This window comes from Schistocerca cancellata, chromosome 9, assembly GCF_023864275.1.
Source record: "Schistocerca cancellata isolate TAMUIC-IGC-003103 chromosome 9, iqSchCanc2.1, whole genome shotgun sequence".
Classification (NCBI taxonomy): domain Eukaryota; kingdom Metazoa; phylum Arthropoda; class Insecta; order Orthoptera; family Acrididae; genus Schistocerca; species Schistocerca cancellata.
Window position 1 is genome coordinate 99,845,584 of NC_064634.1, and position 27,154 is coordinate 99,872,737.

Below are 27,154 nucleotides of genomic sequence, written 5' to 3' on the forward strand. Positions count from 1 at the left end.
ATTGAGGCAGACAAGATTGAGATGGTTTAAGACATCCGCCAAGAGTGAGCCTCTTGGACAGGATGCAGGAGAGCCCCAAAGGGGATGATGGGCATTGAAGTCGCCAAACAATAAAAACGGCGGGGGAAGCTGAACGATCAGGTGCATCATGTCAGCCCGACTAACGGCAGACGACGGTGGAGTGTAGATGGTACAAACTGAAAAAGTAAAAGCAGAAAGAGTAATGCGGACAGCTATTGCTTGGAGTGGGGTGGTCAATGGGATGGGATGGTAATAGACATCGTCCCGAATGAGCAACATGACCCCACCATGAGCTGGGACACCGTCCACAGGGGTAAGGTCATACCGCTCCGAGGTATAGTGGGTAAAGGCAATACGGTCAGTCGGGCGCAACTTTGTTTCCTGGAGTCCAAGGACGAGCGGACAGTGCAGGCGGAGGAGCAGTTGTAATTCCTCCCGATGAGATCGAATACCTCTTATGTTCCAATGAAACAACGCCATCGCTAGTCAAAAAGTTGGGGGAACGAGACGGGGGAAGAGCTGGTCACCTCGACGGCCGCGGAGGGCCAGGTTGCGAGGGAACAACGCTACAACCGACGGGAGGCGGATCCAGTTCCATCGACTGGTCGCCAGCTGCGGCCGCTGTCCCTAGTTGTGTAGGAGGGGCAGCATCATTTGCCGACGATAGGCCAGCTGAGCGCCTGGCAGCAGAGCGTCCCGGCGAAACTGAGGACGGCCGGGAGCGGCGACTCACGGATGGAGCGTCAGTCGAAACGCGCCGGGGTGGAGAGGGGGATAGAGATTTCTTCTTGGAGGCCTTCTTGGAAGGCCGAGGAGGCACAGGGATGGTGGGCTGGACCCAAAGAAGGTCCTCACGCGCGGGGTCCGTTTTGGAACGCCGGACCTCGGAAGCCGGGGTCCGGAACGTGTCCCCGATGGACACCTGAGAAGAGGATCGCTTCTCAGGTGGCGTGTGGGGAGAAGGAGGAAGAAGGATGGCCCCTGGGGCAGAGGGGGTGGGGGCCACGGGGGAGGAGGATTTGGAAGGGAGGGATTTGGGAGGCGGAGGCAGAGCCCCCTGATGGGCGGAGGAGGCGGAGGGGGGACAGGAGAGGGGTGAGGATACCGCGGAAGGAGTGGACACAACTGAGGCAAATGAAGTGGTCAATGGCACGGGATGGAGGCGGTCGTACTTCTTCCTGGCCTCAGAATAAGACAGCCGATCCAAAGTTTTGATTTCTTGTATCTTCTTCTCCTTCTGATATGCGGGGCAGTCTGAGGATCTAGGCGAGTGGACGCCAGGACAATTAACGCACCGAGGTGGTGGGGTGCATGTATGTTCCTCACGAAGAGGACGGCCACAATCGCCACAGAGGGGCTCAGCCTCACACCGTGACGACATGTGCCCAAAGCGCAAACACCGAAAACAGCGCATAGGAGGCGGAACGTAGGGTCGCACGTCACACCGGTAGCACATTACCTTTACCTTCTCCGGGAGAACGTCCCCCTCGAAGGCGAGGATAAAGGCCCCAGTGTCGATGCGACGGTCTTTGGGGCCGCGCTGGACTCGCCGGACGAAATGCACGCCTCGGCGCTCCAGGTTGGCCCTGAGCTCCTCATCAGATTGTAGCAGGAGGTCACGATGAAAAATAACCCCCTGCGTCCTATTGAGTGCCAGATGTGGGACAATGGAGACTGGGATGTCCCCTAGGCGGTCGCACGCCTGGAGCGCCGCCGACTGTGTGGCGGACGTGGTCTTGATAAGTACGGACCCTGAACGCATCTTGCTGAGAGCCTCGATTTCCCCGAAGATGTCCTCAATGTGCTGAACAAAGAACATGGGCTTGGAGGTGGCGAATGTCCCCCCATCGGTTCGAGAACAGACCAAATAGCGGGGGAAGTACTTCGCTCCAAGCCGGCGGGCCTGTCCCTCCTCCCATGGAGTGGCCAAGGGGGAAGGGGCAGGAGAACCAGATCCAGAAACGGTACTTTTTCTTTTAAAAGACTCGGCCGCAGAGCGACCCGATACGTGGTGACGTTTCATCTGCGAAACGTCCGCCCCGATACCACCCACTCCGACCAGGGGCTCTTCCCACGGGCGCCACCCAGCCGCAGCAAGGGCCACCTGGCAGGATGACCATTGCCGGGAGTCCTGATGCCCCAAGGAGACGGGCATCTACTCCTTGGCTGACGTGGGGAGGGTGCAGCTCAGTTATCGGCAGTACGATCCCTGTGTTGTCAGGGGGCTGCAACCTAGAGGGTACATGACGACCCCACCACAACGGGCTGGCTACCGTGCTGGATTTCTGGTGCCATGGAAAGTCCATCATGATCGCTGGTGCAGATGGAGACGCACTATGGGCGTAACTGGGACAACCCAAAAGGCGTTTAGGCCCAATTTGAGTAATAGTGGGTATGGTTACAACGCCGGTGCAATGCTGAGTGCCAAGGTCTGAGTGCACTTAGGACCAGTGGTACACCATGTAAGGTGTCCTTCCCCAAAAGGCTCGTACTTCTGTAGAAATTTAGAAAAATGGAGGTCAAACCCCAAGGGGGACCATCACATGGAAGGCCGAAACAGTTGAAACTCCTTTTAGTCGCCTCGTACGACAGGCAGGAAGACCTCGGGCCTATTCTTACCCCGGACCCGCAGGGGGGAATGAACATATGTGAAGCCTACGTGACCATCAGCCATTGAGCCTTCGGTGTAAACCACTTCAGAGCCCTGGAACACGTCAAGAATCGAGAGGAAGTGACAGCGGAGAACGGCGGGGTTAACGGAGTCCTTAGGCCCATGGAAAAGGTCCAGACAAAGCAGCAGCCGAGGCGTACACCATGGAGGCGTATGTGAATGGACTGCAAGTAGAGATGGTAAAGGGAAGGATTCCAGTTCGGAGCGAAGGGACCGCAAGTGAACCGCAATCATCAGCCCTGATCTAGGCCGCTGATGTGGGCCGCGGGCAGAAAACTGAGACTACGATTCGGATGCTCAGGGAAACTATGAATGTGTGCTGCATAACTGGTGAGCAGTTGCGCACCTTTGATCTGCAGTGGAGGGACACCAGCCACCACCAGTACGCTGGTCACTGGACTAGTCCTAAAAACTCCTGTCCCCACTGTGGTGCACAGGGTCGAGTAAATACAATGCTGAAGGCGCTGCCAAACCATAAGCCACAATCCCATAGTCAATTCGGGATTGGGCAAGGGCTGCAGCAGCTTACAGTGATCTGCACCCCAATTGGTGTTGCTCAGGCAACGGAGGGCATTGAGGTGCTGCCAGCACTTCTGCTTAAGCTGACAAAGATGAGGGAGCCAAGTCAATCGAGCATCGAAAACCAGTCCTAGGAATTGATTTGTCTCCACTACAGTGAGTGGATCGTCATTAAGGTAAAGTACGGGTACCAGATGAATGGTACAATGCTGACAGAAGTGGTTGACACACGACTTTGCGGCTGAAAACTGGAAGCTGTGGCCTAGAGCCCATGACTGCGCCTTGTGGATGGCTCCCAGGAGGTGCTGCTCAGCAACAACAGCACTGGAGCAGCAGTACGAAATGCAGAAGTTGTCTGCATACAGAGAAGGTGAGACCGAGGGCCCAACAGCTGCTGTTTGACCATTAATGGCCACTAAAAATAGAGAGACACTGAATACAGAGCCCTGCGGGACTCCATTCTCCTGGATATTGATGGAACTATGGGAGTCACCAACTTGGACATGAAAGTATGGAGCGACAGGAAGTTTTGGATAAAAATCGGGAGTGGTCCCTGCAGACCCCACTTATACACTGTGGCAAGGATATGATGTCGCCAAGTCGTATCGTATGCTTTACCTAAAGACGGCAATCAATTGTTGCCATCTGGAAAAGGCTAATCAGATGGCAGACTCTATGGACACACAATTATCAGTGGTAGAGCAACCCTGATGGAAGCCGCCCTGACACGGAGCCAGCAAGCCACGTGACTCCATGACCCAACTGAACCACCGACATACCATACATTCCAGCAGCCTACAAAGAACGTTGGTGAGGCTGATGGGCTGATAGCTATCCACATCAAGCAGGTTTTTACCAGGTTTGAGCATCGGAATGATGGTGCTCTCCCGCCATAGCGATGGAAAGGCACCATCGCACTAGAGCTGGTTGAAGATGACGAGAAGATGCCGCCTGTAGTAAGATGAGAGATGTTTAATCATCTGGCTGTGGATGCGATCACGACCAGGAGCTGTGTCAGGGCAATGTGCAAGGGCACTGAGGAGTTCCCACTCTGTAAATGGGGCATTACAGGATTCACTGCAGTGTGTAGTGAATGTGAGGACGTTCCCTTCCTGCCGCCGTTTGTGTGTGTGAAAGGCTGGGGGGGTAATTCTCAGACACAGAGGCTCGAGCAAAGTGCTCAGCAATCATGTTAGCATCAGTACATAGCTCGCTATTTATGGTTAAGACTGGGGACAGCTATTGGCACCTGGTACCTGAAAAGACATTTGATCTTTGCCCGGACTTGGCAAGGTGACGTGTGGCACCCAATGGTGGAGACATCTCTCCCAACACTCTTTCTTCCGCTGTCTGATACGGTAGCAAACATGGGCACAAAGCCATTAAAAGGTTATGAGGTGCTCCAGGGAAGGGTGCTGCTTATGCTGCTGTAGAGCTCGCCGACGCTCCTTAATTGCATCAGCTACTTCCGGCAATCACCAAGGGACTACCTTACGCCTCGGGCATTGCGTTTTCTGCCACAGAAACAATTGTGCTAGTCACCTGCTCAACCATCACATTGACATTACTGTGTGAGGAGGATTCAGTGGTGACAGCAAAGGTGAAAGTTCCCCAGTCCGCCTGCCCATCTGGGCAGGCGCCCGTGTGCCTGACGCTGGGGCAGTGACAGGAAGATGAGGAAATGGTCACTACCACACAGGTTGTCATGTTCTCTCCAGTGGATAGATGGAAGAAGTCCTGGGCTGCAAGTTAATACGAGGGCCATCCACAACGTACATTACGTTTTTGTTTGTGTCCGTTAGGGGCGGGGCTAGCGCTGCCATCGTGGTGTCATGGCATTCTGCCGCTCAGTCGGCATCCTGCCATGCTAGTGAGGTTCGTGCTGTACTCTGTTGAGTTACTGTGACAGTTTGAAATGTCAGCGTTAATTGAAAATGCCGCGAAGTGTGAAGTGTGTGCTGTAATAAGGTTTCTGACTGCAAAAAACTGTACACCGATAGAAATCTACCGGCAGCTTTGTGAAGTGTATGGGGACAACATAATCACTGAAGGTGGAGTGCGTCAATGGGTCATAAAATTTAAAAATGACCAAACTAACGTTCACGACGAAGAGCGAAGTGGAAGACCCAGCATAGTGACTGCTGAACTTGTCGAAAAAGTCGATGCCGCGGTCCGTGAAGCCGTAATTTCACAATAACGGAACTCTCTATGAGTTTTCCACAAATTTCACGAAGTTTGTTGCACAAAATCATTACCTAAAAGCTTGGTTACCACAAGTTTTGTGCGAGATGGATACCAAAAATCTTGACAGAGATTCACAAAAATCAGCAAATGGCTCCAGCGTTAATGTTTTGGGATGCTTACGAGAAAGATGGCGACTCATTACTCGATCGCATTGTTACTGGTGACGAAACATGGGTGAACTGCAAGACAAAATTCCAGTCAATGCAGTGGGGGCACACAAATTCCCCCCAAAAACCCAAGAAATGCATGCAGACAATGTCGGCAAGGAAGGTGATGGCGACTGTCTTTTGGGACAGAAAAGGTGCGATTTTTGTGGATTTCCTGGAAAGAGGCACTACAATAAACTCTCAAAGGTATTGACAAACTCTGCACAACCTCAGAAGAGCAATACAAAACAGGCGCAGGGGAAAGTGGGGCTCAAAGATCTTGCTGATTCAAGACAGCGCCCGGGCCCACACGGCAAATGCCACTCGTGAAGTTCTCGAATCTTTTAAGTGGGAGTTGTTTCCTCATCTGCTGTACAGTCCCGACCTGGCACCGAGCGACTTCCACTTATTCCCAGCAATGAAGAAATGGTTGGCTATGCAGCGTTTTGATGACAACGCACAGCTTCAAGAAGAGGTAACCACATTGTTGAAGGCGCAGGCTGCCGAATTTTACGACGAAGGAATTTCCAAGCTCGTCCATCGCTATGATAAGTGCCTTAATTTAAATGGCAACTATGTAGAAAAGTAGTATTTAAGTGTGGCTTTCATCTGTATATAATAAAAAAAAATTTCCAATACTTTATTTATTTTTAATTCTAAAACGTAATGTACTTTGTGGATAGCCCTCTTATATCAATGGCCGAGTAACTACCATGAGTCACACTGAAATGTGTGGCGGCTCCAGTATTTAAGAGGCAGAGGTCAAATTGTGACAGTAAAGTTTCGACACCTCTCCCTCGGCCAGTAAGTGTGGTACCACCCCACAAGGGGTTCTGGGCCTTAAAATCTCCCAAAAGTAGGAAAGGTTCAGGGAGTTGATCAATCGGCAGCTAATACATTCAGAGGTACTGCACCATCTGGAGGAAGATATACACTGCAGACAGTTATTTCCTCCATCATCCTTATTCTGACAGCCACAGCTTCAAAAAGGGTTTGAAGTGGCACATGTTCACTACAAATTGAGTTTAGGACACAAACGCAAACTCCACCGGACACTCGATTATAGTCTTTATGGTTCCTGTAATATCCCTTATAGCCACAGAGGGCAGGGGTCTGCATTGCTGGGAGCCAGGTTTCCCAGAGGTCAATGCAGATAGCAGGCGTAAAGCTTAACAGTTGCTGTAGCTCAGCCAGGTGGTGGAAAAAACCACCGCAATTCCATTGGAGGATGACGTCATCGTGAGACTAGGAAGGCATGGAACATTCAATGAGGCAGTTTACGCCCCAGGGTCACCTGCTACCACCGATTTATTGCCTGAGCAGTCTGTATCCATTGTGTCTAAGGGTCTGGCGAGATCTAGGTCCTCAGCGGATGCCAAAATCTCCATCCCATCCTCAGCCGCAGAGCTTGTAGATAGTGGTGGCGTGGGAGCCACTGTAATTTACTTGGTCTTACGGGTTTTCTTTTTGGATTTCTCTCGCTGCTCTTTGGGTTTCCCTGGCTGGGAGGACTTCACTGGCTCAGTCTCCGGGACTGAGGATAAGTGTGAAGCCCTACAACCAGCTTCTTTTGAGCTCTTTAGCCACTGGTGGGTGTCTTCTTTCCCACTAGCAGAAACCTGGGAAGGGAGTGACACAAGGGACCCCTTCCTAGAGAGAGAAGCCAAAGAAGACTTACGCTTCTCCAGCTTAGAAGTGGGGACAGGCATCCCGATGGTTGGGGGGAGGAGCGGCTGTTGCTCCAGACCAGGGGCCCTCCCCACTGGCGCCACCCAGCCACAGAAAAGGCCACCTGGCAGGATGGTCATTGCCGGGACTCCCGATGCCCCAGGGGGATGGGGATCTACCCCTTGGCATACGTGGGGAGTTAACAGTGCAGGCATCAGCAGAGCGATCCCTGTGTGGTAAGGCAGCTACGACCAACAAGGTACATGGTGGCCCCACCACAACGGACTGGCTACTGTGCTAGGTATCAGGTGCAAAGAAGTCCATGGTCATCGCTGACGCAGAAATTGACACTGCATAGTGCACGGTGGAAAACGCACCCAAGAAGGTGTCTTCACCCAAGAGATGGAGAATGGGCAGGACTGCAATGCGACGATGAGAAAGAGGACTAGAGATCTCAATTTACAATAGACACAATGCACCTTTTAAGGCACCCTTCCCCAAATGGCTCGCTCTTCGGGAAAATTTTGAAGAATGGAGGTCAAACCCTACAGGGGACCATCACATAAAGGCTGAAACATGTGAAACTCCTTTCAGTCACCTCGTAAGACAGGCAGGAATACCTCGGGCCAATTCTAACCCTCGGACCAGCAGGGGGGAACACATTTAGATGAATGGCCCCAAGAGCCAGATGTAGAAGACAGAGGGCAATGGCACTGTCACTAAAGATGACAATGTCGTCGCCAAGCGTATACCGTATTTACTCGAATCCAAGCCGCACTCGAATCTAAGCCGCACCTGAAAAATGAGACTCGAAATCAAGAAAAAAAATTTTCCCGAATCTAAACCGCACCTGAAATTTGAGACTCTAAATTCAAGGGGAGAGAAAAGTTTTAGGCCACACCTCCAAATCGAAACAAAGTTGGTCCATTGTAATACGAGACGCAATTTAGGTCGAATGAATGACGATACAGCTACAGTAGGTTCGAGTCGTAAGCTTAGCAGTTAAGCTTTACCAGGTAGCCATTGCTATGCGTCAGGCGCTCCGTCTGTATTTATACGGGTACCCTTCCCCTTTTCACGTGCTTCGTCTGGTTTGAATTGATTGCTTATTTTGCTTTGATCTGGTAAGTGCCGTTCTCTTTGTTATAGGTGTTTACGTCACTCTAAGCTGAAAATGCATTACTGTACTGTGTCACGCATTGTTTGTCGCATTCTGATAGTGCGTGTTCACGGCCTGTCGCCGCTCGCGGCATGGCTTGCTTTTGTGTGCGCTAACACCGCTTACAATAAAAAAAGAGAGGAATTGTCTCATTAGCGAAACAATGGCAAGAGACTGCTATTTGTTGTTACTTACACTGCTGCTTTCTTTGATAATGATCAACAAGAACCAAATAATAGACTGCTTTTGATAGAAGGCGTTCTGAACGAGAGTATAGCGAAAATTTTTCTCCGTTTGAAAATCTTTGCAGACGCCTCTTTAGTACATTACATTCTGCACAGAAATTAGTCATCTTAGATTTAAAAATCGAGTCAATTGCCGTGCTTCATTTCTGACTGTATCACTATTAGGCATAAGAATAATACGAATATAAACATGACATGATATGTATATTCTTCCGCGTTTGCTGTTGTCTCACCCTAGTTTCGTAGTTTATTAGGCAGACAGGATTTAAATGAGATAGCAGCAAACACGAAAGAATACACGGCAAAATATTTATATTCATATTATTCTTATGGCAAAGAGAATACTGTATGTGATTCACAATTCATAAAAGTTCCAATTAGCAACCATCTCTTCTCACAGGTAGGAAAAAATTCAGAACGTAGGGTTGACCATATTGACAAATCATCACAGTCTTGCCAGTCGGATTTTCGTAGTACATTCAACATTGAAATGCTGCTACATTCGAAGACCAACAATACAGACTTTGTATTTACTTCGTGGATAATTTATAAAATGCAGTGATCGAAACTCGGGGCGGAGAAGAAGGCTCGTCTTCCACCCTTTTTTTTTTTTTAAATTTATTTACTGACGCGGAAGTTTTGGCGCTAGTATTTATCTTTGTGCCGGCAAAGCATGCCTATGCAGCGCTACATATATTCGACGACAGAAATCAGTTGTGGCGGCACCTACCAACATTTTTCAGAACTTCCGCTTACTTTGCACTCGATTCTAAGCCGCAGGCGGTTTTTTGGATTACAAAAACCGGAAAAAAAGTGCAGCAATCCTATTTCTTCTTGGCTGCTTCCTATGTGAGGCAATCAAGGGTCTTTTACTACTTTATTTTCTTTTTGCATTTCAAAGTAGTGCTGCAGTCCAGTGAACAGGGGGAATGGTGCTCCCTTAGCTGACTGGTGGGAGATAAGGTGTCAGCACAAAGAGTGAGTTTGCACATGTGAACTGATGGCCACACCATCTCTACAGATGGGGCTGGCACTAATGTGAAGACACTTGCCCAAACTGCAAGATTTGTAGCACTGCACGGGAGGAAGAATATACAGCTTATCACACTGATACATCACCACCTTGACCTCCTTAGGCAAGAAGTCTACTTCCAAGGCAAAGATGAATATACCTAACATGCACTCTTGTTTTTTGGTCCCCACAGGACACAGATTAAATGCATACATCATCCCTCCAAATTAGCACACAACTTATCTTCAGTTTGTAGAAAGACATCATGGTGCAAGATGGTTCTCTGTGCCATATTCAGATTTATGGAGTAGGTGGAGGGGGGGGGGGGGGAGGGAGGGGGTCTATAGAGAGAGGAATATCGGACTTCCCTCAAACCTGTCCAAGGGTTTTCAATGAAGCTTAATGCACCAGTTATTACATACCTGTGATACATCTAGCTCCACAAGTTTTGGTAAATGCTGTGCTATGTAGCGCAGAGCCATATCCGAGATGTCGCATCCTGCTAAGCGGAGCGTATGCAGGCCTTTCAGTCGTGAAGGAGACCCTACCAGACCCGGTCGCATGTCAGGTGGTGGGCTCAGCAGTTCTCGCAAGGATACATCATTGAATCCTGAAACGAAACTGTTAAGAAAGGGCCAGTATTACTGTAAGTAAGTTCTTCATGGAATACAAACAATGAAAGTAGTAAAGGAAGCAACTATGTTTACAGCTGATGCACTGAGTTGACAAAAGGCACATAGAAATGTAAATGTTGCTTAGCTTTCCAGCAACATCTTTCAGGCCTAATTACAGAGTACACCTACATGACTACATTGTTTCAGATGACTAGGCCTACACTGTGCTGGAAATGCAGCTCGTCTGGGATGATGGTGTTTGAAAGTAGTGGAGTAGATGAGCAGAGAAATGGGGGGGGGGGGGGGGGGATGTTAGACGTAATGGTGGCTGAGAGCTGGGAGGCAGCTATAGCAAGCACACATGCTGGCAACATGGCAGCAGTGAGCTCACTCTTATGCAAGGATGGGGAGCTGCATGTTCCTAAATACTCTTAGAGTTATCCCCTCCCCTCCCCATCTAATACAAGCACCCTCAATCCAGTCAAGGCTAGGCTAGCTGCAACACAAAATGTAACTGTAGCTGTATTCAATTGTATTCTTTTTCTTATGTACCTCTTTCAACTGTTCAATGCCTCATTCATAGAGAAGTGTTCCTTTACTACTACTTTCACCATTTTCAGGACATATTCAGGTAAATGGAAGAATATTACTAGAACCAAAAATTACTCCATATATCTGTACATAAACAATACCAATATTACAACAACAGTTATCTGCATGCAACACTAGTTGCTAGCAACATATTAGAATACTGAGTTCCTTGACACACACACACACACACAGACACACACACACACACAGACACACACACACACAGACACACACACACACAGACACACACACAGACACACACACACACACAGACACACACACACACAGACACACACACACACAGACACACACACACAGACACACACACACAGACACACACACACAGACACACACACACAGACACACACACACAGACACACACACACAGACACACACACACAGACACACACACACAGACACACACACACAGACACACACACACAGACACACACACACACACACAAGCAGTCATTTGTAAAGGCAAATGAGTTTGGGCAGAGATGTCAGTCGAGGCGGAAGTACAGAGGCAAAGATGTTGTTGAACGGCAGGTGAGGTATGAGCGGCGTCAACTTGAAATTAGCGGAGGTTGAGGCCTGGTGGGTAACGGGAAGAGAGGATATACTGAAGGGCAAGTTCCCATCTCCAGAGTTCTGACAGGTTGGTGTTAGTGGGAAGTATCCAGATAAACCGGCCGGTGTAACACTGTGCCAAGATGTGCTGGTCATGCACCAAGGCATGTTTAGCCACAGGGTGATCCTCATTACCAACAAACACTGCCTGTGTCCATTCATGCAAATGGACAGTTTGTTGCTGGTCATTCCCACATAGAAAGCTTCACAGTGTAGGCAGTAAATCACGTGGGATACGACTTCCTCAAATCCTGCCCTGAAATGAGATCCATCCTTCATGAAATCCTCCCCACTCCACCAAGAGTCTTTCCGCCAGCCACCTAACCTTCATAACCTCTTGGTTCATCCCTATGAAATCCCCAAACCACCTTCCCTAACCTCTGGCTCCTACCCTTGTAACCACCCCCGGTGTAAAACCTGTCCCATGCACGCTCCCACCATTACCTACTCCAGTCCTGTAACCCGGAAGGTGTACACGATCAAAGGCAGAGCCACATGTGAAAGCACCCACGTGATTTACCAACTGACCTGCCTACACTGTGAAGCTTTCTATGTGGAAATGACCAGCAACAAACTGTCCATTAGCATGACTGGACACAGGCAGACAGTGTTTGTTGGTAATGAGGATCACCCTGTGGCTAAACATGCCTTGGTGCACGGCCAGCACATCTTGGCACAGTGTTACACCGTCCGGGTTATCTGGATACTTCCCACTAACACCAATCTGTCAGAACTCTGGAGATGGGAACTTGCTCTTCAGTATATCCTCTCTTCCCATTACTCACCAGGCCTCAACCTCCGTTAATTTCAAGTTGCTGCCACTCATACTTCACCTGTCATTCAACAACATCTTTGCCTCTGTACTTCTGCCTTGACTGACATCTCTGCCCAAACTCTTTGCCTTTACAAATGAGATTACTTTTGCTGGTGACTGATAATGATATTTCAATCATTATATAGAAGTTAAAGATGATCAAAGAAGTAGACTAAGATCTATAATCTGACTACGCTCCAGTAGGAGAAACAATCAGCAGGCTGACATTAAGAGGAACAATTACATGTAAGGAATAATACCAGTATCTATCCTGTCAGCAGATGGAAACTATTTGTGCAGGAGTGATGACGATGATGTTTGGTTTGTGGGGCGCTCAACTGCGTGGTTATCAGCGCCCGTACAATTACCCAATCTTTTGCTCAGTCCAATTTCGCCACTTTCCTGGATGATGATGAAATGATGAGGACAACACAAACACCCAGTCATCTCGAGGCAGGTGAAAATCCCTGACCCCGCCGGGAATCGAACCCGGGACCCCATGCTCGGGAAGCGAGAACGCTACCGCGAGACCACGAGCGGCGGACATTTTGTGCAGGAGTATGACCTTGGCCCAGGGAGCAAAAAGAAACCTCCATTCTGTTATTGTCATCCTAAACAATTACTGAAGAAATTATCAATTACATTGTTGAAGCAACAAATATGGTGCAGAGTATAAATGAGAATGTTAGAAGCCATGAAATTGGGTCATGTGGAATGGGTTGCTAATATACCATGACTACTAAGGGAAAACAATGAAAATGACTCAGGTCATCAAAGTTGGGGAAAAAAAAAAGAAAGAAACAAATTGGTATGGTGATAAGAAAATCAATGACTATACCAATGAAGATTTTGAAAAACAGTCCAGAAAGAAGCAGAGTAGTAGGTTTAAGGGGGACTTGCACAAAAGGCGACAGGTGAAACAGAAGGGTAAAGTTCAAAATTTGAAAAGTTGAACAATTTGTAAGCTCCCACCTGACAGACAGAAGGGGGAGATTAATAGTCTCTCAAAACCAACTCTCAACTATGTTCATCTTTTGCTTTCCTAGTTTTCTGAAGTTTTGAATATTCTGAATCAAAAGCAAGTAAGGTGCACTTGGCATGTACAAAATGAAATGTGTTAGCAAAATATACAAGCAGAGAAGATGGTGCAGTAGTAAGATGCAGGATTGGTACAAGGGTAAGATGCTTTCTGAAAGACTTGCATTCCTTACTCTTAATGATATGAGAATGTTAACACAGTTCCTTAACTGTTGAATGTAATCAAGACCACACAGAAGAAAAGGAAAAGATATGGACTGTAACAGCAAAAGGTGCCAGAGTAAACATTATGAAGTCTGGCTAATAAATGGAGAGCGATTTACAAAGCATCATCATGGTGTTTATTCGTTTAGGCCTGCAAGCCTGTTCTGGTTCATCAGGGCCTTTGTTTTTCCAATGTATTTTGTGTATCAGTCAGTATTCAATTGTTTGTTTTGGTAGATGCCCTTCGCCCCTTCAAAGGGTATGGCTGGGCCAGCTTTGTCTATTCTGATTTTTTTCAAGTATTGAGAAGATCTTTAGCTCTCTTCTGAGGACTATTCTGGATGTGAGCCAGCCTATTATGACCTCTTGAGTCCTCAGAAATTTCTTGCTGGGAGTTTAATCTGACTCCAATCAATTAGTCATTGGGCTCCATGCTTTGCTGTTGTGTGGGAAGTTTAACTACTGCAAAATTACAGACCAATATCCCTAACTTCTGTTTGCTGCATAATCCTTTAACACAGTCTCAGTTCGAATATAATAAACTTTATTGAGGCTAAGCGGCTTATGTCTATGAATGAGCATGGTTTTAGAAAGCATTGTCCATGTGATATGGAGCTCGCCCTTTTCTCATGGGATATACTGAGAACTCTGGATGAAGGGCAACAGGCAGATTCCGTGTTTCTAGATTTCTTGAAAGCATTTCCTCATTGTAGGCTGTTAATGAAGGTATGAGCATATGGAATAAGTTCACAGATATGTGAGTGGCTCTAAGACTTCTTACGTAATAGAACCCGCTATGTTCTCCTCGACAGCGAGTGTTCATTGGAGACAGATAACAATAGAAGTGCCCCCAGGGAAGTGCAATAGGACCATTGCTATTTTCCATATACATAAACGATTTGGCAGACAGGATGTTTGTTTTGCTTTAGGGTGAAAAACCTAGGGTCATATGCACCTCTACTGTAGAACATGAAGACAAACAGAGGAGTTAAAAACGACTACACATGAGTCCCAATCAGTGGAAGAGAAGACAGCTAAAAAACAGACACGAAAAAAAGGTCTATAAAATATGCCATAGAGAAATGGAGGTCATGAACTAAAAATTAAATGGCCTTCACCATATTGCTACAACAGACGAAAAGTAAGACACAGTTGACAGCATGCACACTGTTTGATAAAACGACTGATAACCCAGACAGCAAACACAAACGAGAATGTAAGCTGTTAAAAAATGGGCATTCCATCAGGAAATGGTAGACCATCGAAGGTTGAGCACAATGAGTACAAAGTGGTGGGGGAGCACCACTTAACAAATGGCAATGGCTAAAAAGACAGTGCCCAATACGCAACCTAGCTAAAATGATCTCACAGTGAGAGGGCCGAGAGGTGGTCTGTCAAGCTGGTGAGAGAGGCTTAGTTACCCAGAGCTTGTTCTCTTGATGGGAGGACCAGTGGTGATGCTAAAGTGATGCCACCTACTGACAGACTGCAACACATACCATCGGAGGGAATGTAAGCACTAGCGGGCTGAAGTACAATGACTGCAGCCATGGCAGCAGTGTCAGTGGCCTTGCTTCCTGTCAGACTGGCATGACCAGGAACACCCAAACATCACAGTGGCTCCATCAAGAGGGAGCAAGTGACAGATTTCCTGGACCTTTTGCACTAATGGATAGACAGTGCACAGCGCACAGAGATTTTGAAGGGCAGAGTGTCTAAGCAGATGAAACAATTGAAAATCCTGCATCACCGGATGTACTGTATGGCCTGATACAGGGTGAAGAGCTCTGCTGTAAATACTGAGCAGTGTTCCGGGACCCAAAACCGAAAAACATCTGCACCAACGAAGGCATACCCGATACCATGGTCAGTCCAAGAGCCATCAGTGTACACAAAGGTACTTTCAAGAAGTTGTGTACGAAGGTTGTGAAACTGAAGGCAACAGAGTGAGGTTAGAGTAGTGTTCTTAGGAAGCGAATTAAGGCCAGGACGAACACAGGCCGCATGAAGCAAAGGTGATGAGTTTACACCCACCGCCAAAGGTTCAGGTAGCATGAAGTTAAGGTGCCGGAGCAAGAGCCGAAAGCAAACTACAGGAGTTAACAGAGAAGATGGATGCACCCCATACTGGCAATCAAAGGAATCATCTTAGGAGCCATAGGATGGTGGCCAAACATGGCAGACAAACAACATACGTATCTCCCAAGTAGAAAGTCAGGGTGGTAGGACAATGGTAGTTCGGCAGCTTGTGCATACAGACTCTCAACCAGGCTAGTGTAAAAGGTGCCAGTGGCCAAACTGATGCCACAATGGTTGATAGTATCGAGACGACATAAGACGGACAGATGTGTAGATGCACATCGGGTTTCAAACAGACAAGGGATTGGTACAAATGGAGGAGGGTGGTTCATCTGCTCCGCACAAAGTGCCACTGAGGAGATGTAAAACACTGAGGGACCACATACAGCAGCTGCCAGGTAAGACAAATGGGAAGACCAAGAAATTTTCCTATTGAGCACGAGCCCCAGCAATTTCATAGTTTCAACGAACAGAAGAGCAATCGGCCCATGATGTAAAGATGGTGTAAGAAATCAATTGTGCCGCCAGAAATTCATATAAACAGTTTTGTCAGTGGAAAAACAGAAGCCATTGTCAATGCTCCATGAGTGAAGATGATGGAGACATCACTGAAGACGCCGCTCAATGAGAAGTCTGTGGAGAACTGCAATAGAAGGCAAAATCATCAAAGAAAAGGGAGCCAGAGATGTCCGGCTTGAGATACACCATGATAGGGTTAATGGCGATAGCAAGGAGGAAGGTGCTCAGGACGGAACCCTGAGGCACACCATTTTCCTGGTGAAAGGTGTCAATGGCAGAACCCACATGAACCTCGAAAATTCTGCCTTTTAAAAGTTCTTTAAGAAAACACAGTAGGTGTCCACGGAAGCCCCATGTATAGAGTACGGAGGATACCAGTCCACCAGCAGGTATTGTAGGCTTTCTCCAAGTTGAAAAACACAGCCACAGTCTGGGACTTCCATAGAAAACCATTTGTGACATGGATGAAAAGTGACAAGATGGTCAACTGCAGAATGGCACACTCAAAATTGCAAGATTCGAGCCTCAGACCAGCCAGGCACGAATCATATGTTCCATCACCTTGCAAACACAGCTGGTGAGAGAAATGGGGTGGTAGCTAAAAGGAAGGTGTTTGTCCTTACCGGGTTTAGGTATGGATATGACAGTGGCTTCATGCCAGCATCTGGGAAACGTGCCCTTTGCCCAGATGTGGTTTTACATATGAAGGAGAAAGTGCTTGCCCACAAGAGAAAGGTGCTGCAACATCTGAATATGAATATCGTCTGGCCCTGGGGTGGAGGATCAGGATGAAGTGAGAGCGTGATCTAGCTCCCTTGTAGAAAAGGTTGTATTGTAGCAATCACAATTCTGAGAAGAGAAGGGTATCATTTCCAATAGAGGAAGGCAGGGTGATAGTGGGAGGAGCTTGAAATCTCCACAAAATGGCAGCCCAAGGTGTTGGAGATAGCAATAGGGTGCACGATGACAGCGTCTGCTACTGTCAGGCTGGAAATTGGGGAATGGATCTTGGTCCCAGAGAGCCATCAGAGGTTGGCCCACATGACAGACGAGGGGCTGGAACTGTTAAAGAACTATTGAATGAAATCCAGCTAGCTTTTTTGCTATCCCGAATAATGCGACGACACTGTGCATGCAACTGTTTATATTGAATGCAGTTTGACATCGCAGGATGACAGTTAAAAACACAGGGAGCACGTCTCTCCATGTAAATGGCATGGGACTGGGACATGGCGTGGTAAAGAAGTGCAACAAATGGAACGTTCTTCAGAGGTAAGGATAACACTTGTAAGATATTCTACCTGGTAATCACAACTGGGGAAATGTTGTTCATCAAAGGTCATCATGAAGGGGTAAAGCCTCCAGTCGGCCTTAGTAAGCCACCATTTGGGTGTGCTTGAAGGTGCGGTAGGAGTCAACAGATAGCACACGGTAAATGGTTGCTCGAGTATGTGTCAGAGAGAATGGACCACTTGAGATGAGAGGCAAACTGGGCAGTGCAGAAGGATAAGGCCAAATGGCAATAGGTGTGCATGAAGTCTGAAAGGAATGTGCGTGCTCCTGTGTTAAGGCAGAAGAGGTTAAGTTGACTGAGAAGGTCAGCCAAGAGGGCACCTATCTGACAGGTTCTGGGAGAATCCCAAAGGGAATGGTATGCATTAAAGTCACCAAGCACCAGAAACGGGTGAGGTAGCTGCCCAATAAGCTGGATGAAGTCTGCTCTGGTGACAATGAATGATGGAGGGATGTAACTGGTACAAAGGGAAAAAGGTCAAGTGAGGAACGAAAAGGTGAACTGGCAAGTAGTCAGGGATACGTGTTGACTATGAACATCAACCCGTATGAGCACCATGACTCCCTCATGAAGTAGAACGCCAACCTCTGGGGAGGAAGGTCAAAACGAACTGGGAAGAAATGCGAAAGTCATAGTGGTTGTGAGGATGCAATTTTATTTACTGAAGGCAGAGAACAAGTGACACTGTGGTTCTAAGAGCTGCTGTAAAACCTCTCTGTGGGATTGTTCCATTAGAGGAGAGTCATGATGAAAAAATGAAGGAATCTCACCTTGGCAGCTGTTGAGTACCAGCCTTCAAAGACTCGCTGCTACAGGGCACAGAGGCGGGAGGATCCTGCTCCATGAGGTCTACAGAAGTGGCATTGGCATTGGTCCTCTGTCAGCCTGTGGAGCCCAGGGCAGAGAAACAGTTGGTGGTGCAGACTGGTGACATGGGGATTGGCCGGGCGAGGATATCACGTGGCGACATCGTCAAAGAGGATCTTCGAGTCGGTGAAGGAGAAGGCCCTTTGCCTTTGTTTGACTTCTTGGAGCCTTTCCGGCTGGCAGAGGAAGATTCTGATGTTGGTTGGCTGGAGGGATGTAGGAAGGCTTCACAGGAGTATTCCTTCCATCTTTTCTGGCGTGCCAGTTATGTAGCTGGTCGCTTTGCCCTGTGAGGCGAAAGTTTGGTGGCGTGTTGCACAGCTGGAGGAGGAGACTGGGATGCTACCATGACACTGGGTGATTTCACAACCACACTGCTAAATTTGAGGATGCCTGGATACATGAAACAATCATGGGAGGAGGCAGCACGGTCGCCATTGCAGTCAATGCAGTGGGGAGAAAGAAGCAGACAATTGCCCTTGTGAGCATCCCTACCACAGGTTACACATTTGGCTGAGTGTCTACAGGACACTATTGTGGTTGTAATGATGGCACTGGCAGCACCGCATCAGGTTCGGATTATACAGTCTGACTGTAATAGCTTCATAATCTGCTTTGACCTTTGATGGAAGGAACCACTATGAAATGTGAGAAAGAGTGCATGTGGGCACTAAGGAGCCATCTAATTTCTTCATTACCTGATGAACTGCAATAACACCCTGATCAGAGAGGGATGTTTGGATTCCTGCCTCAGTCAGACCATCTAACAGGCTAGTGTAAATAACACGATGGGAAGAATTCAGCATTCGATGGGCCTCAACATGAGCAGGATAGCCACAGAGGAGTGAAGTTGCAAGTAGATGTGCTTGAGAATCAGAAATAGTCTCTGAAAGTAAAGTGCCAGTGCGTAAATAAGAGCTGGATTTCACAGGGTCAGCAATTGCATCAACACCTTTCTGAATAATAAGCGGATTGACAGTAGCAAAGGACTGACCATCTTCAGTATGTGAAACCACAAGGAACCGTGGTACAGCTGGGAGGGTTTTTGGATTGCTAGCCTCATTCTGTTTATGTCTCAGTCATTGACTGAAGATGAGTGGCTCATTGTGAGAAAATCCCCCATGATTGCCAGCATCTCCAATGGTGCACTCCTTCCAACTGGGGGGTCCCCTTCAGAAGGGGCACTCCTGCCTTAGGTGATTCTTTACACATCAGGTCACGCCTCCTGAACACCTGACAGGGACCAGTCAGCAATTTGGGAAGGTAGGAGCTCAGGTAATCACCACTCCCCGGGCCTGGCCTGTACCAGGAAGTACGTGCGAACCCTACCTGTCGACCTGGGGCTGGGAATTTCATATTACCCAGTCACCTGTTACATGTCAGATGCATGGACCGGCCTTCAGAAGCGCATGGGAGGAAGAAGAAAGAGGAACTTCAAACACCGATGTGGAGGAAGGGGGGAAAAAAAAACAACAACAACAGTGGAGAGTACTCTGATATTGACTGCCAAAAATGCATAATACATTTCCAAAAACAGTCCAGATATGTTTCCCAAGGGAGGGGAGAAAACAGCAAGAGGATAGACACGCATGGAAGGGAAAAGATTCTGCAAAGGCTGGGGTCCCGTGGTAGCCAAGCATGAACCTGCCAAAGAGTGGCAAGCCCCAGGGGGTGGGGGGGGGGGGGGGGGTGGGGGAGAGCGTGTAAGTTAATGCAGACAAGTAGGAAGAATAAACCTGTAATGTTCTGATACAGTATTAACTAGTGTCCAGCTTGACACAGTCAAGTCGTTTAAATATCTGGCTGTAACATTGTAAAGGGATATGAGGTGGAATGAGCATGGAAAAGTGTGCTATGGAAGGCAAATGGTTGACTTCGGTTTACTGAGAGAATTTTAGAAAAGAGTGGTTTACCTGTAAAGGAGATTGCATATAGGATACTGGAGTGACCTATTCTTGAGTACTACTCAGGTGTTTGGGATCCATGCCAGATCATATTGAAGGAAGACATCTAAGCAATTTAGAGGAGGGCTGCTAGATTTTTTACCAGTAGATTCGAACAAAACTTAAGTGTTACGGAGATGCTTTGGGAACTCAAATGGGAAGCACTGGAGGAAAAGTAGTGCTCTTTTCAGGAAATATTATTGAGAAAATTTAGAAAAACAGCATTTGAAGATGAGTGCCAAATGATTCTGCTCCCACCAACATACATTGCGCGTAAGGATGACGAAGATAAGATACGAGAAAGTACGGCTAATACCGAGGTACACAGACAGACTTTTTTCCCTGCTCTATTTGCAAGTGGAACAGGACAGGAAATGCAAAGTAGTGGTACAGGGTACCTACCCTCCACCATGCACTTTACAGTGGCTTGCAGAATATTGATGTAGATGTTCCTGTATTTAATTTGAGACTGCCTTGTACAGCAAGTTGCTGAAAGCATTGTTTTGTGAGAACCAAGCTATCTTTAATAATAAAAATTAAAAATTGACTACAATATCTACTGGTATCAAAGAATTGTTTTCTAGAATAGCCTAAAGTTTGAGAAGAAACTTTTAGACTTACCTGAGATCAAGCACAGAGAGGGGAGGACAAGTGCATGACCTGAGGGCTGAGATACCGGTCCAGGAGAACCCTTGCAGTGACAGTTCTCGTAACTGTGGGAGCCTCACGATGAGCCAGGCGAGCTGCTGCTTTGTCAGTGGTGGTCTCATCCAGTTGAGGAGCAAGGCCCCAGGTTGCCGGCGTACGATGCCTGCTAGAAGTGAGGCTGAGGGACGCCGCCTTGGTAAGTCAATACGCCTCCAGATCTGAGGGTCAATGGATGCTCTGGACCACGCTTTACATACTAAAGCACAGTGGCCGAGATCTGCCAATGACAGAAACCTTGAACACAAAGAAAAATCTATAGTGTGTGCTTGAGCACTTATCTTTCAACATTATTGAAAGATAACTGCATTGCAAAATCCACAGCCCACCTCAGCAATCCACATATGTAGATAAAGCAAAGTGATGTATTGTGTTTGATTGTGATGCAATTTATTTATTTATTTATTTATTTATTTATTTACAGTAATAACACATAAAAATAAAATGTTCATGAACCCAAAAAACGGTAGTCCATAAGTTTAAGTAAACACAATCAACAATACAAAAATAATCAGCTTAATTTTTCAAGGAACTCCTCGACAGAATAGAAGGAGTGACCCATGAGGAAACTCTTCAGTTTCGATTTGAAATCACGTGGATTACTTCCAAGATTTTTGAATTCGAGTGGTAGCTTACTGAAAATTGATGCATCAGTATACTACACACCTTTCTGCACAAAAGTTGAGGAAATCCAATCCAAACGCAGGTTTGATTTCTGCTGAGTATTAATTGAGTGAAAACTGTTTATTCTTGTGAATAAGCTAATATTGGTAACAATAAATGACAGTAAGGAATATATATATATCGAGAGGCCAATGTCACAATACCCAGACTAGCCAACAGGGGTCGACAAGAGGTTCGTGAACTTGCACCACTTATTGCCCGAACCACCCATTTCCGAGACAAAAATATCCTTTTAGAATGGGAAGAGTTACCCTAAAATGTAATACCATATGACATAAGCGAATAAAAATAAGCAAAGTAGACTAATTTTCATGCTGAACGATCACTCCCTTCAGATACTGTTCGAATAGTAAAAATGACAGCATTAAATCTGAACAAGATCCTGATCGTGGGCTTTCCATGACAGTTTACTATCTATCTGAACACCTAGAAATTTTAACTCTTCCATTTCACTAATCGTATGCCCATTTTGTGAAATTAAAATGTCAGGTTTTGTTGAATTGTTTGTTAGAAACTGTAAAAACTGAGTCATTACTGTGATTTAGTGTTACTTTATTTTCTACAAGCCATGAATTAGGTCATAAACTACACTATTTGAAACCGAGCCAATGTTGCACACAACACCCCTTACTACCAAGCTAGTGCCATTAGCAAACAGAAATACTTTAGAGTTACCCATAATACTAGAGGGCATATCATTTCTATAAATAAGGAACAGCACTGGCCCCAAGACTGATCCTTGGGGCACCCCCCACTTGACTGTACCCCACTCAGACTGCACATCACAGTCATTCTCAACATTAATAACAATGACCTTTTGCTATCTGTTGCTAAAGTATTCCGTAAGGGTCCAACTTCTGGAGCAATATTTTGTGATCAACACAATCAAATGCCTTAGTTAAATCAAAAATATGCCCAGCACTCAAAACCTTTTGTATAACTCATCCAGTACCTCACAGAAAAAAGAGAATATAATATTTTCAATTGTTAAATGACTTCTAAAGCTGAACTGTAAATTTGATAGCAAATCGTGTGATAAAATGACCAACTATCCTTACATACACAGTCTTTTCAATAACTTTAGCAAACACTGATGGCGTAGAAATAGGTCTAAAATTGTCTACATTATCCCTTTCTCCCTTTTTATAAAGTGGCTTTACTACTGACAAGGGAACCTCCCCATCACACCCCCCTCAAATTTAGTTATAAGTTGGCACAGTGGATAGGCCTTGAAAAACTGAACACAGATCAATCAAGAAAACAGGAAGAAGTTGTGTGGAACTATGAAAAAAATAAGCAAAATATACAGACTGAGTAGTCCATGCGCAAGATAGGCAACATCAAGGAGAGAGTGAGCTCGGGGGCGCCGTGTTCCCGCGGTTAGCGTGAGCAGCTGCGGAACGAGAGATCTTTGGTTCAAGTCTTCCCTCGAGTGAAAAGTTTTCTTTCTTTATTTTCGCAAAGTTATGATCTGTCCGTTCGTTCACTGACGTCTCTGTTCACTGCAATAACTTTAGTGTCTGTGTTTTGCGACCGCACCGCAAAACCGTGCGATTAGTAGACGAAAGGATGTGCCTCTCCAATGGGAACCGAAAACATTTGATCGCAAGGTCATAGGTCAACCGATTCCTCCACAGGAAAACACATCTGATATATTCTATATGACACTGGTGATGGCATGTGCGTCACATGACAGGAATATGTTGTCGACCCACACAACTTGTACACTTGGCGAATGGGTAAAAAGATTCTTCTACCTTGCCTGATTTAGGTTTCCTTGTGGATGTGATAACCAATCCCAAAAAAGTGATCGCATCGGACGGACGGACGGACGGACGGATAATAATTGTCTGAAAATAAAAAAATTAAACTTTTCACTCGAGGGAAGACTTGAACCAAGGACCTCTCGTTCCGCAGCTGCTCATGCTAACCACGGGACCACGGCGCTGCTGAGCTCACATTATCCTTGTTGTTGCCTACCTTTCACATGGACTACTCAGTTTGTATATTTTGCTTATATTTTTTCATTGATCCACACAACTTCTTCCTGTTTTCTCGATTGATCTGTGTTCAGTTTTTCAAGGCCTATCCACTGTGCCAACTTATAACTAAATCTGAAGGGGGTGCGATGGGGAGGTTCCCTTGTGAGTACTTCAACCATTCTGGAAACTGACCATTCCTATTGGAAAAATTACAAATATAGCTAAATACAGGGCTAACATGTGCAGCAAAGTACTTTAATATTCTACTAGGCACTGCATCATATCCATGAGAGTCCTTAGTCTTCAGTGATTTAATTATTCACTCAATCTCACCTTGCCTGTATCACAGAGGAGTATTTCAGACATCAATCTCGGAAAGGCACATTTGCCAAGAAAGTTATACGATACTCTGTAGAAACTAAATTTTTATTTAATTCACCAGCAATGCTCAGAAACTGTCCTCCCTTTGAAACTGTTTTGTTAGTGTGGTTGTAAATGCATTATTACTTATCACAGGAACTCCTGGAACTCTTTTCCTTACAAGGAGAGGACCAACTTTTTGAAACCACATATGCAGTCTAGTGGGTTAGGATCCCAAGTGTGACACACACCTCACAATCTTATCCTGGTGGACCCTCATTTGTGAGTAATCAATGAAGATTAATGTCCTATGATTTACTAAATGACAAAAGCCGCAATAACTATTTTTGAATTCCATCTGTAGCTTAGTGGTTACGTTATTTGGCTGGTATGCTGAAGGTAGTGGGTATGAGATGTTGCATGTTTTTTCCACACACATTTACAGAAATGATTATTTTTATTCAGTTATTGTGGCTGCACTATGAATATGGTTGTAAGTCTTCCTCCAAAGGCAATCATTGTTACGGACAAACCTCCATGTAACATACAAGTTGACAAACACAGTACAACCCCAAAGTGAGGACATTGCAACTGTTGCGAAAGAGGTGTCCTGCCTGCAATGAGAGCAGAAGAAAGAAGGGTATTTTCCTTGATTCAGGAACAGAGACCTGCTGAAGTTGCATGGTCAATGATATGTCTGAAGAGAAAAACCACTCGCTTAGCTACATGCCACCATATAGTAGCGATTGAAGTGCAGTAGAGTTGGCATGAGCGAAAGTAAGAACTTGTTTAAGGGGCACAACATTTCATGGGACATGTCTAGTGACAATATGTTTAAGATTGCCTGTGGATCTCTTCTGCCACAGTAACTGCTGACGACTTGGAAGGTACTGCAGGAAGGTTCAGCCAGTGGAAGAAGATTACTTGAGGCATGAATGGTTTGTTGAACTCCCAAGCAAATAAATTTATACTGCCAAGCCATTAGCGACAATAGTTATGCATTATGTAAGTGCAGGTATGGAATACGGGACTAATGTGTGCTTACACTTCAGTGTTAGTGTTCAAAATTTTAATAATTTTATTTGCGCAATGTAAGTTTTACTAATTGCTCTTCAGTTTTGAACTGTAGGAGAAATGGTATGGAATTAGTAGCAAAGAGCAGAATAATTCAACATGATTATCAGTGTCAATTTCACTATTCCTGTAAGCATTCTTACACCCCTGTTTTTACTTTTGTTGAAGTGCAGCTTGGAAATGACTCACACAATGGAGAAAGGAACACAGAAGATGAATGTGTTGCTTTGAGAGATGAAGTAGTGAAGGAGCAGATGATCATGTATGTTTTCAGAAAACCTTGGGCAACAACAGACACTGGACTTGACTGAAGAAAGGAGAAAATATAAAATTGCAGCAAATTAAGTAGGTGAGTGTGAATACAAGTGCCTAAAAACAGACAGAGCAAGTGCAAAACAGCAAAGAACAAATGGCTGTAGGAGAAATTGAATGTTATAGAAGCATATCCGACAAGGGGAAAACATAGATACCACCTAAAGGAAAATAAAGAGGTCTTTGGCAAAAAACAGCAGTATGAATACGAAGAGCTCAGGTGGAAAACCAGTATTAAGCAAAGAAGGGAAAGCTGTAAAGCATATGTAGAGGGGCTATACAAGGGAAATTTACATGGAGGCAATATTATAGAAAGGGAAGAGGACAAAAGAAGATGAGATGGGAGATATGGTACTGCAAGAACAATTTGACAGAGCACTGGAAGACCCAGGCTGAAACTAGACCTGAAGAGTACGCAACATTCCCTAAAAACTGTCGACCTCTCAGGAGGGCCAGCCATTATGTCACTATTCCAACTGGCATAGAAGATACGAGACTGGCAAAATATCTTCAGACTCCATGAAGAATGTAATTACTCCAATTCCAAACAAGGTAGGTGGTGACTGGTGTGGATACTGAACAGTTTAGTAAGTCACAGCTGCAAAATATTGACTTGAATTATTTAAAGAATAATGGAAAAACTGGTAGAAGCCAACCTTGGCCAATTGACTGAGGGGCGGGGGTTATGGGACTAAATGGTGCGGTCATCAGTCCTGCAATTCAGTAATTACTTGCGTAAAAGGTGTCTACTAAAAGTGGATGGATCCAGTCAGATGGGTCAAAATATAAAGCGAGGAAGCCAAAAACACACAGTAGAAGGGATAAAAGGGTTGGCCAAATCTAAATACTACAAAAACAGAGGGATTAAAGAGCAGTCTTTGCAAGGGCGAGTAGTCATGGCTCCCAGACCCAGAAAATGCAAAGAGAGGCCCCACCCATAACCACCCTGCCCCTGCTCCAGGAGTAAAGCAAAGCCTTATAACTGAAAATAAGAGCCACTTTCATGTAGAAAACTGAGGACCACTTCAACCTCCACAATCGTATGCAAATATTAAAGACAAGGAATCTGGAAGGCAGTACAAAAGGCCAAAAGGAGGGGACATTCCACCAATATGAGATACCATCAGTCCGGCTCCACAGCCACATTGTGAAGGTGGCTCGTTAAACAAGAGGAAACTATGGATGATTCTAGTATGACCAATGTGTAGACAGCATAAGACAATGGACTCATTCCAACTGGAGCAGAAGGAAAAAGACCAAAGGGCAGTCATTGGGTTGGTTGGTTGGTTTGTGGGATTAAAGGGACCAGACTGCTATGGTCATTGGTCTCTTTTTCCAAAACTTCAAACACCCACACCAAATAAAAACGAACAATGGACATGACAGCAGACGACATAGGACAAAAAAGACGCAGACTGAGACCAAACAAAAGGAATTAAAATCACACAGAGTGTGACAGTGGTTGACCGATCATAGAGACAAAAAAGGAAAAGCCAACAACCTAGAAACACACTAAAAATAACCCAGTCTAAAATCGTAGGCCAAAGGCCAGACTCGTAGAAAAAAAAATGACAAACACTGAGATTAAGTAATAAAAACCTCCTGCCCAAATAAAACGCAAAACTAAGCCTGCCATGGCAGTGTCATCTGTTAAAAGGGCAGGGACCATATCAGGCAGTGCAAATGTCTGCCTGAGCACAGCTAAAAGCGGACAGGCCAACAAAATGTGGACCACCATCAAAGCTGCCCTGCAGCGACA

General features: G+C 46.0%; 1 protein-coding gene across 1 annotated transcript in view; it reads right to left on the bottom strand.

Annotated features, from left to right (window-relative positions):
• The window catches only part of LOC126100872 (jmjC domain-containing histone demethylation protein 1-like), a 78,346-nt gene that overhangs the window by 32,852 nt on the left and 18,340 nt on the right, over nt 1-27,154 (bottom strand). The window contains exons 3-4 of the mRNA XM_049911538.1: nt 20,900-21,220; nt 10,108-10,306 (exon numbers count right to left, since the gene is read on the bottom strand). Coding sequence (XP_049767495.1) covers nt 10,108-10,306; nt 20,900-21,220 — 520 coding nt within the window. The remainder of the gene's footprint in view (nt 1-10,107; nt 10,307-20,899; nt 21,221-27,154) is intronic.